Genomic DNA, 14,403 nt, shown 5'->3' with positions numbered 1-14,403 from the left:
TTTTGTGGGTCAGTCTCTAAACTGTCCGACAATAACAGATCTCTGAGGCGTAGCTCCAGGGAAGCGGCTGTTCCTTCTTCAATCACGTTTAATGAGAGAATACTGAACTTGTAAACTTGTGAAGTCTCCAAAAAAGAGTGCTCAGAAGCATGAGTCTTTTCCCTTTATAAAAGACAATTTATTAAAACAGATCCTGACAGAGTTATGGAAATCACGAAGGCTTGCATGGAAAGATAAACTTAACACTGGCATCTGAATGCACACATAAAAGCCGCATAAAAGCTTTTGGTTTTATCTGGTAGAAGGAAAGATCTTGGTTAAAAAAGAAATAAATGAAAATGCATAAATGGGATTTTGATAGACTCTATTGGCTTAAAATTTGAACTTCTTGTAATTTGTATGGTCTGACAGAGAACACGTTCCCAAAGCTTGCATTGCATTGGAAAGCAAAGCTGCATAAAAACTTTCAGTGGGACAAAACCTTAGTAGAAAGAGTCAAACACTTAGACTGACACTTGGCTAAATGCTACCTTATTACTTTTTTTATGTGAGCATGTAGGTAGTCTACCTCCCAGCAACTCCCACTTGTGCCTGGAATGACTCACACCACAGGAGAAACAGTCCCCGTAGCAATTACTTGTGGCACATGGTCCTCAAGCTGCGCTGATTTCCTGACCCTCCTGAGAGCTCAGTGCGAGAGCTAACTTCAGCAGACAAGACAGAGAGCTAGCATAAAATTATTATTTACATTACAAGGAGAGGAGACCCATTGCTGAAGGTCATTGCACAAAGTCTGTGCAGAGCTGAAGTCAAATAGATCCACATCTCTTGAATCCTTGTCCAGAGAGCCGTTAGAACAAGGTCTCCCCAGCACTGGTGAGTCTGGAAATGCAGAATAAAAGCAACTTTCTTGCAATCCTAAGTACATCCTTGCCATGAATATAAACGAATAGGAAAACCACTGTCAGAACAACCCTCACACATCCATTCCACATAAAAGAAACAGAAACGAGTAATTCATGCCAGCTTTTAGAGACATGGAAATACTCAGTTTACAGTGTAAATTTCAGTCTTGAGGGTAATACTTCCTTCCCTAAGAAAGGACTTCCAGATCTAGTCTCAAAGAAAAAATCTTATTATCAAAAGATGGCAGAAGCAAGACAAAATCATCCTAATTATTTTAGTGTGTCAACTGACTTGACATTGGAATATCTACAGGTCTTTCTGAGAAGTCTCGTTATCCTGTGATGCTCATCAAATTATTCACGACATTCAGATTTAAAGCCCCTATCACAAGACTTCAGGAAGACAAATTTTCAAAGATTGCAGCTGAAGTAAATGCAGTATTTATTGCACCCCTAGGATAGGCCTTTTATAAATATGTTCTCCATGCACAGGGCCTGGGACAGTGTACAGGAGCATGCTCAATAGCTGTAAGTTATCCTGCAAGCAGCTGCAGAAGGTAACTTGTCAGGTAAAAGAGGTTTTCCCTCCCTCCTGAAGAGTAAAAAACAAGAATTATGGATCCAGGCAGGTTTTGACTAGAGTTCTCAAGAGAAGGAAGAAATAACACGTGAGAGGAAGGAAGAGGAAGGCAAGAAGGGAAGTCACATGTATATTCAAATAGCACCACACTTTGCAAAGCTCCTGATGGGCCCTGAGGAAACTAGCTCCTAGTGGGTGTAACAAGAGTGATGAATGAGACCCAGCAATACGACACAGCACTTCATGGCAAGAAGCACACTTTACCTACTGGAGCTTTGGAGAGAATTTTAATTTAGAGGACTGGACTGTAATAAGATAAACTGAAATTTGGCCAACCACTAGGGATTAAAAGCTGGTAATCTTAATAAAATCCCATAGCTCTTTCTGTAATGCAGATAAATTCTTTGAACTTGGTTTAAACCCAAGATTTTGGCTAAAAATGTAGAAAGAGAAGGTATAAAGAATTTAACAGAAGAATTTATTACACAGAAGGGGTTGAACTTGCAGAATGTGATGCTTTTGGCAAGCACAGTGATAAACAACTGCCATGTACAAAAGATCATAGAGGGAAGTAATTTAACAGCAACAACAAAAAAAGTCGCAGTAAATGCGACCATCATGCAAATCAAACAGGACCCTTCTGCTTTGTGTTTCCTGGCAGCAGATAAGCAGATGTTGCAGCAACCCTTTATGCAGCAACTCTGTAGGCATATCAAACTTCCAAACCGTTGTGACTGGGTTTGTTCCAGGTTATTTAGCAAATTTAACTACCAGTCTGGGTTAGGTGGGACATCGATCATGAAAATCTTAGGTAAAAGTTTAAGCTTGCCTGTTTTCTCTCATGGCTCAAGAACTGAGGTAATGCTAAAAAAATATCAGGCTTTGGCTGTGAAGTAGTTCAACCAAGTTGCTGTCTTTGATAGTTTTCTTCTCATCATGCTAGTTTTTTGGGATCGCACTGTGGAGTGGTTAAAAACCTCTGTACTATTTTGGACAGTGTGAGACACTTGTCTCAGAGCTACAGGTCCCATCGGTCAGCTGGCATCAGGTCCTTGACTGCCAATGTCCTTTGCCTTTCTACTCCTTGCTGATGTCCATCCAGGGAGCCTGTGGTGGCCTGAGGGACAATGTCTATTTCCGTATGATTCTGGTGAGATAACTGAGGAAAAATAAAATATTAAAGAAAGTGTTGCTAAAGAGAGTGCCATGAGTTCTCTGAGCTTTCTTTATTATTTAGTGAAATATTTTCAAGTGGTTTTAGGCAAGTGGATTTGTCCGAGCAATTGAGAGCAATTTGAACACCTGAAAAATGCGACGTTTAATTGAGCTGCTACTGACTGTGTGCCATGGTCTCATTTATTTTTTACCAGATTACTAGAAGAAGCGTGTTCATGTGTGGTCTCATTAGTAGATTGACTGCCTCAACTCTCTGTTTTATTGCTCATCTCTTCCCATGGGAACCTCTTGCTATCATCTGAAGAGCTCCACGGAGAGTTTGCGATTTTTAAAGACAAGTGCATTCTTACCTTGCTAGCCTAATCTTTGTGATGAGGAGTGCTGAATCAAAAGAGTTTTTCTTTGTTACTCTGGTTGTATGCCTTTGTTTGGGCACCTGTGAATCTCTGTGAATAATTCAATGCTATGGAGTGATTAAATGGTGGGACAGACCAGCTGGAGGCTTGTGAGCTGTTTTTCCGTTAGAATAGGTATAAACATATTTTACTTTCAAACTGGGAATAATCCCAATTAATACCTCCCTAATCACTGCCTAGTGCAAGTTTCCTTAAACTTCTGACATTCAGAATTTAAGCTAGTGGGCAGATAAACTGGTGGGACTTCAAAACCAATATTCAGATTTCATGGCTGATGTCTTTCATATTTTGAAATCTGTAATTTTTAAGTTACTGAGGAAAAGAGGATTTGAGTACACAGTTTATCCAGATAATTTGTATGCATCCGTTTCAGACAAGTTGGCTGAAGAGCTCTTCAGCCACTTTACTTACTTTCATGCAAGTAGATAATAAAACTTAAAAAAAATGGAGAAAATTGCAGAAGGTTGAAAGATACTATTTTTTGCAAGTATAAATAGCAATCAAAGAAATTACCTAGACATCAGTCCTAGCCCACATAATGAAGCAGCAAAATCTTTCAGTGAAGAATGACAGAATACTAATCAATATAATTGCAAGAAAAATGATTTCACTTACTTGATTTCCCTCTTTAACATATTACATGTGTGATTAATAAGGGAAACGCTGTTAAGGAAACACATTTAATTTGCTCTGGAAGCATTAGTCACTCTGCATTACTATGGCTAAATTGTGCCATGTAATACAGTCCATGTTCAGTCAAAGTGGTCCATTTTTAACTGGATTGAAAAATAGGCATAAGACGGATTTTGAAATATTGGTCACCATTAAGCAGGGACATTTATAATGATATCTTCCACAGACTGGTTCCAAGTCATATAGCATTTAACATGGGATTTATTATTCCTCTGAAATATATTGCAGAATACCGCCTGGTAAAACTGCGGATAATCAGGTGATCAATGAATGTAAGCATGGGCCACTAATGTATGCTAAGCAGGGTTGACAGATAAGCCAATAATCCAATAAATACCTACTTTATAGTACAGTCAAACTTTTCAGAAGAAAGAATATATGATACATACGCACCTACCCAGTGAGCCATCAGTGTCCAATCAGGAGAAAAATTACGCTGGAGAAAGGGTAAAACCTTCCTTGTGTTGGCAAGATGCACAACAGCAAAATGGGACCAGTTCTAATACTTCCTTTCTAGAATAACTGCGGATCAGCCGGGGAGACTTCAGGAGAGAGCTGCAGGAATCCTATGAGGATGGGTGACGGAAAGGCACGCACTGACCTGAGCGGAGGATAACCCGTCCACCACTGCCCGCCTGCGCGGGCTCCTCTTCCCCCTGGGCCAAGTGCCCCCTTAGCGCTCAGAGATTGGCAACGCAGGTCCTGCAAGGGGGAGGACCACACCAGGAGCATACCTGCCTCATTTTTAATGTGGATTTCTCTGCTGATTAGAGGGGGAAATGATATTTTCAGATAAACATCTTAAATTAGAAACCTTCCCGATCAATGCTAAATGCTCTATACTACAAGTAAAGTTCAGAAGAAACCCTCCTTCAGTGCCTAGTATTGCCATTTACCTTTCCAACTTTGTACTTGCATGTTTTATACACCCTCACTGACTGCTCCGAGAGGGTATTTAATACTGGACCGGATATAAAACATGTTCTTGTCCTCCCCCTGACTTCACTGGATGTGAATCAGAGATCAAAGAGGCTTCAGGTCATTTGCGGTCTGGCTCTTAAATAGAAAGCCGGGCACTGGAAAATAAAGGAAAAGGAAACGCAGCAAACAGGATACCACAGAATTATATTTATGTTGTACATTTGTCTTCACATTGCAACATCCACATTGTTCATTTTGTGACAAGTATTTCTAGTAATTTTGAATACATATTTACCATATAATACATTTTACCAAGAGGCACTTCCAGTAATTCTGGCAAAAAGGAGCTTCATTATAGTGTCTAACTTACAAAACAGTAAAAATAAATAATGTTTATCTAAAAGATTTTTTCCTGTACAGAATCTATTTTGTACAAAACATTTATCAGCCATTAACTAAATCACTTAACAAATACTTGTGAAGAGAATATATTAAGTATTGCTACATGTATTGAGTGCAAGATACAAGTGAAAGGAAAAGAATTATTCTGTTTATGAAAATCACCTAAAAATACAAGGCCTTGTTCCTGAAGTGTTTAAAAAGGAGAAGCTTGGTTACAACAATATTGACAATATATAAATATAAATTAACGTATGTTGTACTTAGTGAAAAGAACACTGTGTTAAAAATTGGCGTGTACAAATCCTGAACAACATGGCACTTCCTTGCATTGCCACTTTGGTTGGCAGTTATTTTTTAAAATATTGCTTCAAAGGAATTATAAAGCTACCCAAAAGCCTTTTCAAACGCAGCCATATAAAATTACATTGCCCCCTCGCCCAGCATTTACAAGTGAAAAAATCGAGGGGGGGATTAATTTTGACCTATCCCTGTGATTTGTGAAAACCTGGTACTAGAACTGAACCCAGACGAGCTTCTCGTCAGATAAATCTGTATGAAGCAGAGTGCCCTGAGGTCCCAGGACAGCCCTGGGAGCTGACAGGAGTCAAGCCTCATAGGATAGGATCTAAGATGACCACATTCTTCCGTATTTCCTAAAGTAAAAAAACTTTCATTGACCTTTGTGGGAATTTGAAAATACAAAATGTGTTTAATTTGGCCTCAAAATTTGGTGAGGATTTAGGGCTGCAATGGTATCAACACATCCAGAATCCTCGCTCAGGAAAGGTTCCGACCTTGCTGCATTGGTTTCTTTATTACTTTCATCAAAACGGGATTTTTTGTGTATGTGGTATACGTACTTGCATATTGTTTTCCAGATGGCAAAACCCTACTGGAAACCAATTACTTTTGAAAGATACTATTTCTCTGGAGCTGTTGAGGCAAAGGTTAAAAAATATGTTTCTGTTGGAAAATGTTGTCCTAGTTCTTCTATCAATCAAAAGCACTAAAAAAAAAAAGAACTGCCACCCATCAGTGAAAATGTTATCTGTTAAGCAAACACAACCTACAATATGAATCATGTTTTTTTAAAAAAGGTGAACTTAAATTACTTTCCATCATGCAAACATCTTATATTGATTACTCAAGAAAAAAAGACTTAGCTTTAGAAAAGTAATGACCAAATGTATGCTGACACAGTCAAAATATTAAAAATATCATCAACACCACATAGCAGGTATAAACGCTGTCTTTGATCTTTTAAGATACCATCTGCAGTACTGCATTAAGGTTCATAAACGTCTAAAATGAAAATTTTGCATTCAAATACAGATTTTCATTGTGTGTCAGAATCAGGCAGCAGTTTTGAAAAGGAGAGGAAAGATAGCTTTAACAGACAACGGGTTTTCTACCTAAAATAGTAGGTACACGCATGGCAAACTCTTAACAGTTTCTCTCTGTTCGTATTGCAGACTTTTTTTGTTGTTGTTGTTAATAAAAGCACAGAGGCAAAATGACTGAGGTCAGGGGAAAAAAAAAAACCAGCGACTTCCTTTAAATAAATATTCAAAAGCAAAGCACAACTGTTAGTTCACATTAATTGTTTGCAAGTGTTCATTGTGGTAAAGGAAGACAGTGTTGAAAAAAGGGAATATCTAATGCCATGGCCCTCAGGGCTATAAGCGAGGAAACCACCTTAAGGTTGGTCCAGACCCGGCTTGCTTAGATATTTCTCCAGCGACTTGGAGAACAGCACTCGGAAACGGGGCGTTTGTTCTCGACCTGCGCTCTCCCGCTCCGCGGCTCGTCCCTTCCCTTCGGCCGCGATCCCGGGCTGCTTGCAGCCTCCTCCGCTCGCTTGGCGCGCGCCTGCCCTGCTGCGGCCGCCCGCCGCGGGCGTTTCTGCTTACTCGATCCGAGCGCGATGCTTTTCGAACCAGGGAAGGGGACACATAGTCCACAGCTGTGGCCGAGTCCTCTTAGGCTCCTCGTCCTTCCGTCTAGACAGCAAACAGAACCCGCTCGGGTTTCCCCATCTGATTTACTGCTGCAACACAAGACTTTCCGTGCTTGCAATTGCAGCGTGCCCCCCAATGCACGCCCATCTCATATGCCGCCAGCAGTAAAACAGGTATTATCTGTTGTCCAAGTTTTTGCACCTCGGACATACCACAAACACATCTTACGAAGTGAGAAATAAATCACACAGACCTGAAAATCTCAACTGAAATAAATACTGCAATTTTTTCCTCCTCTAGCACCATGCAAAGTTTTGTTTGCTGATACATTTGGAGGATTAAAATGCTTCAGTCAAAAAAATTTCTTGGTTTACATTATATTTCAGCTTGACAGACCAAGGACAAGGCCAGTTGGTCGCAACTAAATCAATCATCTTTAAGAAGGAACAGATTTAAATGGGACATTTCTGCAATACGTCTCAAGTGACACTGGCAGGCTTTCAAACTGCACAATGCTTCTTGCTAAGTTAATTTTTATCAAAGTAGTATTATGAAGTAGCTCAAGGTTTTGCCCCCCTTCCTGGTTTGGCATTGCGAAAATGGGCCCTGCAGGAGCACCGCAGCACTGCTCTGCCTGCAGGTTCCCAAGGAGTTTCCATCACCCTAAGATTTCAAGCAGGCAGTCAAGTGGGCAATGTTTGCATCCTACCGAGGAGGTTTTTTTTTTTTTTTTTTTTAACTAGATGCTATAGTGAGGACCCACCTATGAGGAAAATCCCTCTGAATAAACCATAGCTAGGAAGTAAATGGAGGGTCCCCCTTGCACTGCTCCCTCTGACCCTGGGATTCACTGACCACAGCAGGAACTAAAACCATGTTTCGATTTACTTCCAGAGGAAAGTTGTCTTGCTAACAGAAAGCAATGAAATGCAAAGAAAGATTTATTGTCTGAAGTTATTCTCAAATGTGCTGATGCTATTTTGCTCCACTTCAATGGAAGTTTGCCTCCAATAATCAGTGTCTTTTCTAGCTCTTCCAACAGTTGCTTAAGATAGCTATCACCTTAATCTTAACTACTCCCTGGCCTCATCAACAATACTTAACATGTACATTTTCTTCAGGAGGCCTGAAATGAAGATGTGACATAGACATATTTTCTTTCCTCTTTTCTCTCAAATTTTCTGCCTCCTCCTCTTGCTATCATCAAGCACAAAAAAGTCCTTCAATTGTCAGAGGGCTTTCTTATTTGTTGAATCACTTAAAAATATAAAAGAAAGATTCCTCTGCCCTAGTTTAGGACAATTCTCTTTAATGCTGCCACCATTTTAAATAATGCTTCAACATCAAGTAGTGATTAAAAACCCCAAAACTCCATGCGTACTTCTATCCAGGGGGATTGATTACTTTTGGTTAGAAAGAAAAGAAAAACTAAGCATTTTGCATAAAGTCTGCTTCCTACTGGACACCATTTTTCTTTTTCTAAGAATTGCCAGTTTGACCCTCTCCATCTCTGTTTAAAACCTGATCAACTTGAGGACTAACTACATCCATGCTGCGCGGCCAGTGGAGCGATATCCCATTTTTAAGGCCAATGTACCAGTCTGAGACAGGAAAGAGCAAATGAGCATCAGTGCCTGACTCCAGGGGCCACATCTGTGCAGGTCTGTAGCAGAACAGGGAGAGGCACCTTCTTGGCTCTATGCCCATCCTCAGATTTCATCTTCCACCCATATGGCAGACGGATGTTCAGGAGATGACCATTTAATACTAATACTGCTCATGCCTAAACTGAAACCTTTCTGCTTTAAACACATAATGTTGGAACATCTCCACCATAACAGCACCTGAAAAAGTGATAGGAAAGATTTATACTTTTTTTTCCCCGCATCACAGGTTTTCAAAATCATTTTTCCAACAGTTAAAACAATTTATTGTCAAAAGGCTCTTCTTTTTGAGAAAGAAAAGTCACCAACTCTCGTTATCCCCCTCCTCCCACCAACCTATTGAAAAGTATTTCTCCTAGTTGGTTCATCTCTAGAACGAGCTGCCACAAAGTTCATTGCCTCTCCCACACTTTAACCAGTTGGGGCATCTCCCTGTCATATTTGCTGGCAAAGCAGCTTGTCCTTACCTGGATCCCAGCTCTAAAACACAGCCAGGTTTGCTGGGCTGCTCAGGCTGGCACTGACTAGTGCTTCTTGTGGCACCCATGGAAGTCAGTGAGATGGGAGATTCAAACCTGCACCCATGTATTTTACCAGCAAAGCCTCCACCATCACCTCAAACACAGGATCACACCACATGGACCAAGCACGGTGTACCTGGTACTAACGAGACTTTGCACAAGCACTTCGTTAACATTTGGGACAAAACACAAAACCTTTTGCTGAATTATAGAAAAAAAATCAAAAGTGCAAAAAGTTCATTTTAAAGACAGACAAAATTCTCCAAGACCCTAAGTCCCATTGAAAGACAGTGAGATGCAGGCTCCCGAGCACCAAGCCTCCTCGAGTTCACAGCTCAGTAGCATGGACACAGCACTACATGCATCTGGGTGGCCTTGAACTTTTAATAAGCTAGTAGCCTCAAATGCATCCACTGAAAAGTCCTAAGTAATTGCAGGCTTGGATTTTAACTTGCAGATGATTCAGAGTGATGTTCAAATGCTGCATCATGGTAAAAAGCTGATGAACGACTCCCCTTCCATGCTAACAAATACATTCTCAAATCGCAGACGCATTCTCAGATCTGCCCCAGGAATGATTTGCTCCCAGAACACGAGAGGCATTTGCAACGAGAGCCAGCATCTCGCACACAGCCATAAAGCAGGCTGCTGGTGACACATGGCCATTTGTCTAGGTTTCTCTAAAGAATTTCATTCAGAGAATGTAAATTTGAAATGCTGCCATGAGCACAGTACAATCCCTTTTTCCTAGTAGATTCCCACAGTTCACTTCTACTGCCCGATGCACGGCCCACAGCATCGCTGTTGAGCAAACTGGGAAAATGGCAATGTATGTAATTGCTCGATGCACTGGTAACTGTGAGCACTGTCAAAAGCTGCCTATTTAATGGAAGAGCAGAACTCTTCTAGGCTAGAAGGGAACAGGATCAGCCCACAAGTGACACTACAGTAGAGAAAAAGAAGCATCAAACCTCAAAATCATGATCTAATCCTCCCTTCTCTCTCTTTTTAAAGAATTGAACATGAAAATACACAGTATTTTTATTACTGAAGAATCTGCTTCAAAGGCTTTTGCTTTCATTACTATTTAGCAAAACTTCCTGCATACTGTACATACCAGAAACTTGTATCAACGTTTTAAATGCACTAACTGAAATCTGAACACTTTGCTGGAAGAATACAAGTCTTTTTCTTTGTTCTCTCTCCTTCCCCAAAATATTGCACAGGTTGTAGTTTATTCGGGCTTCATAACACCAAAGGACTGCCAAAAGTGGGAAGCCATCGAGGCCTACCCTCAGAAAGGCTGCTGCAGCTGCAGGCCAAAAGTTTTGCCTCCTTTGGACTGGACACCAGTATAAAAAACCCTAAACAATTACCTGCTTTATTTTCTACAAAAGCAAAAAGCAAAAAACTGTGTTCACACGTTTGATATATAATCGCTCAGGTATTTTCTCTTCTGTCATAGTCAAAACAACCTGGGAAATATTCTGAATATTCCGACCACTTTCTAGCAGAAATGAATTGCAAAGTTGCAAAATCAGGTTTATAAGGAGTGAACACAGGCTAAAATTGGATTCTATTAGCAGCTATGTGGAGTGCAAAAGGGTAGCTTCTTATCAAGCTAACCAGTCCCAGACCCTTTTGTTTCTCCACTAGTACTGCTTCCAGTTTGGATAAAGTTGAAGATCATTCTGATTTTAAGCCTGTCAGCAATTTCTTTCCTGCAAAAGACCTGAGTTTATCAACCTTACCCACAAACAGGCTGCATAACAATGCAGAAATGTGTAACAGCTGCTTTGGCACTACAGAAAGGTCAACAAATTAGAAGCAGACATTGATTTTACTTAATGGCAACCAAAAATGATGACTAAGAAACTATAATAATTCCCTTTTTTATTTTTAGGATACTGTTTTTGGTTCAACCCTGTATGCTTGCTTAGATGACTATGTGGACTTTAACTGGCTTGCAGGATTTGGCCTCTTTCTGGAATGCCTCCTCTTAACTTTACCAAGTGGGCTCCTACTAGCACTTTGTGCCATAGTTTTTTTTTTTTTTTTTTTTTTTTTTTTTTTTTTTTTTCCTTCTTTCAGCAAGGGCAATATAAAAATCAATATAAAGAATCCATTTCCAGTGATCATGCACTCAAAATCCTGCAAGAAGTGTTTGGAAATGTGGTGTTCTAAAGCATCTTTGCAAGTTTAATTTTTAAAGGGCAGAATGAGGCACATATTAAATAATTCTGGTACTGTAAGGAATGCAAGTCACTTATGCAAGAAAACCCCAATTTAAATGATTAATCAAAGTAACTGAAGAGGAGTGAAAACTGTGCAAGCTGGAATTGGTGGAATTGCTGAGATCTTGGAGAAAACTTGAGATATGTTTTTTTCCTTTGAGTGAATTCTGCTATATCCTTTTCCTTTAAAATAATAGCGCAATTGGGATCTTTTGTTGTTGCCGTTCTATTCAAAAATACCAGTAAATGTTTCCAGTGATGAGAGCACCCATGTCCATGCTCCAGGGCCATTCTGTGGAAAGGCACATGCCTTTCTCGGGGCAGGAGCAGGAAGGGACAATATCAGGGAGATGGGACCTTTAAGAAACGAAGATCTGCTTTGGAGCAAAAGTTAACTCTGTAAGAAATATGAAGCAAAGAGAAACCCTGAAGCGGTAACACATACACTAACTGGCTTCGATAGAGAACATTTTCCAACATTTCTTGGGAGGTATCAGCAGGACCACGAAATATTGCAAATGTGTTAGAATGGCAAAGAAGTGATGGACACATAAATTCAATACAGACAGGACTTCTCCTACAAACTCTTCCTTTCACAAGCACTGTTATTCACACCCTTTCTTGAGAAAGGGCTGTAGGATCAGACTATAAAATAGCATACATAATCAATTCATGCTGGAGAGAGAATGAACTTTACACAAAAAATTTTTTTCTTTTTTTGGTGGGAATAAAACAATGTAACTGGTGTGGTACTGTTTGGTGCTGCCAGTACCAGAGAGCCTTAATATGTCAAAGCCTTGATCTTGTAGATCAGTGGCTTCCCAGAAGGGTCTATACAAATTACTCAAAACCTTATGTGTTGGGCTTGGAAATGGCTACACTCTATAAAAATCTTTTTGTATTTATTTTTTAAAAAATTAGCTTTACAAAAAACTTATTCCTTTTTTTCTTTTCATTTTTTTTTCTTAAAGATATCATTATCTACAGGAACCCATAAAAATTTCTCCATATTTACATCTAGATAGCTAATCACTGACAAATATAATATTGTGAAATAAAATATTGAAAGTGAATATTCAACCTTTTAAATAGACATTTGGCTCACAGCATAAACAACAGAAAACAAACAAACAGAACAAAAAAAAAAAAAAGATCTGCTCTTTTACAAGCCCGATCTTTTCCTTTCTCTTAAAAAAAAAAAAGAAAAATGAAAAAAAGTAAGTATATCTGTGGGATCAAATATGCTGCTTCTAAGCAGAATGCCAGTAACAAACTGCTCCCATCCAGCACCTCACACTGAAAATCAAGTTCTCTGAAGCTCATGTGAGTGGTTGCTGAGACAAACGAGTGCCCGGCCAGCACAGGACTGGCACCTCTCCCCCTGCCTTTTTGCTAATGCATCATTTGCCTTTCATCCTAAGGAAGTGCATGGCCCCCAAACCCTCCTTCTTTTGCTCACTCTTTAATGATAGCTAAGTTTAGCTTCACTCTTAAATGATGTATTTGGCCACTGATGCACGGAGGCAAAAGGGCAGGCTGGAAGGACGGCAGTGTGCCTCTAGCTCCTGAGCGCGCACGCGCTCGCATTTGCTCTCTTTTCTTCCCCGCGCGAACACACGCAGCGCCCCACACGCGCGCGAGGGCGTGCAGAAGGATCTCCTTCCTTTAAAGAGGAACAGCTCGGCGTGCCCCACGCTCTCTCCCAAACCCCTCCGGAGAATAAACTTCGTGGCCCGTCCCTCTTGCCAACAGCCTGGAGGAGGAAGAGGAGGAGGAAGAGGAGCTCCTGCAGCCAGCCGGGACCCCACCAGCAGCCCACGCCACTGCGGCCCCTGCCGAAAGCCCGCTGCCTGCAGCTGGAGCGCAGACCAGGGCTCGGAGGGCTCCCGGGAACGCAGGGCTCCTCACAGAAGGCTCCGATTTCCTTGTGGGCACCGACTTTCTAAAATTCAGGCCTTCTGCTTGTCGCCGTGTATCAGGACGTGCGCTACAGCTAGTCCAAACTCAAAGCACGCTGTCGTTAGAGCACCTCCACATGCAAATACCCCCCTCCCGGCGCACGCACGCCTGTATCTTGGCAGGATGCATCAGCATTCATGTACAGCTTTGCAACTTTTATCCCTCAGTGTTAAGAGCCAAAGCTACTTAACCGGTACCTTCCCGGTAACTGCAATTTAGAAGCAGCATTTCCTTAGATAACTTCCTTCTGTAAATATCACAGTGACCGTAATATATCACTAAATGTATTTTGCTGAAGTGCGCAGCCAATAATCCCTGGCTATATATATTTATATAATTCCACCCCCCACCCTCCCCAAACTTTTTAAAGAAAGTCTGTAAAAGCCGGTGTCGCAGTGTGAAAGCTTCCTCGAGCATAGGAGTTTAAACAATGTACCTCACCATAAAAAGGAAAGAGAAACAAATCAAACAGCTGTAGGCGCATTATCCCATACTTCTACAGTGTTGTGTCTAAATGCTGTGCTGGCTTGAGAAAGAGTCTGTGCACGAGTCAATATCTGTCTTAAAATACTGCTGTGAATATTGTCATTGGTTTGGTTCTAGAGTTGTGTTTTTCTCTTCCTGTTTGGGCTTCCCTTTCTCCTCCTCCTCCTCCCTGATGGCCTGGATTTGTTCTGAAGACGGGTGCAGTGTGGTTTGCTCTGTGCCTGGCTTCTCTGTCCCAGCTAACCTTTCCTCATCTTCTATCACTTTCTTCCACATTTTGTGGTTCTGAAGCAGGTGCTGCGTGATCTGACAGTAGATTTTCCTCCTCTTGAACTTCTTCTTTCCTGGAAGATACCGTGAGAAATTAATGTACTCTTTTCTCTGAGGGAAGAAAGAAAAGGGACTGAAGGTGTGGGAAGCACAGAGGGTGCATTCGGACGTAGAGCAACTGCTCCAACAGACTTTTAAAACCACAGACTTAAACAACC

General features: G+C 40.9%; 1 protein-coding gene across 4 annotated transcripts in view; it reads right to left on the bottom strand.

The window, feature by feature from the left end:
- Nucleotides 1–4,878: 4,878 nt before the first annotated feature.
- PDE3A (phosphodiesterase 3A) overlaps nucleotides 4,879–14,403 on the bottom strand; it is a 257,748-nt gene continuing 248,223 nt past the window's right edge. For all 4 annotated transcript variants that reach the window (XM_062591400.1, XM_062591408.1, XM_062591418.1 and 1 more), the window contains one exon: nucleotides 4,879–14,259. In XM_062591400.1, the coding sequence (XP_062447384.1) occupies nucleotides 14,015–14,259 (245 nt within the window). In that variant the 3' untranslated portion in view covers nucleotides 4,879–14,014. The remainder of the gene's footprint in view (nucleotides 14,260–14,403) is intronic.

Source organism: Rhea pennata, chromosome 1 (genome assembly GCF_028389875.1).
Source record: "Rhea pennata isolate bPtePen1 chromosome 1, bPtePen1.pri, whole genome shotgun sequence".
Classification (NCBI taxonomy): Eukaryota; Metazoa; Chordata; class Aves; order Rheiformes; family Rheidae; genus Rhea; species Rhea pennata.
Note: the sequence above shows the minus strand (reverse complement) of the source record. Positions and strands in the feature narration are given on the sequence as shown.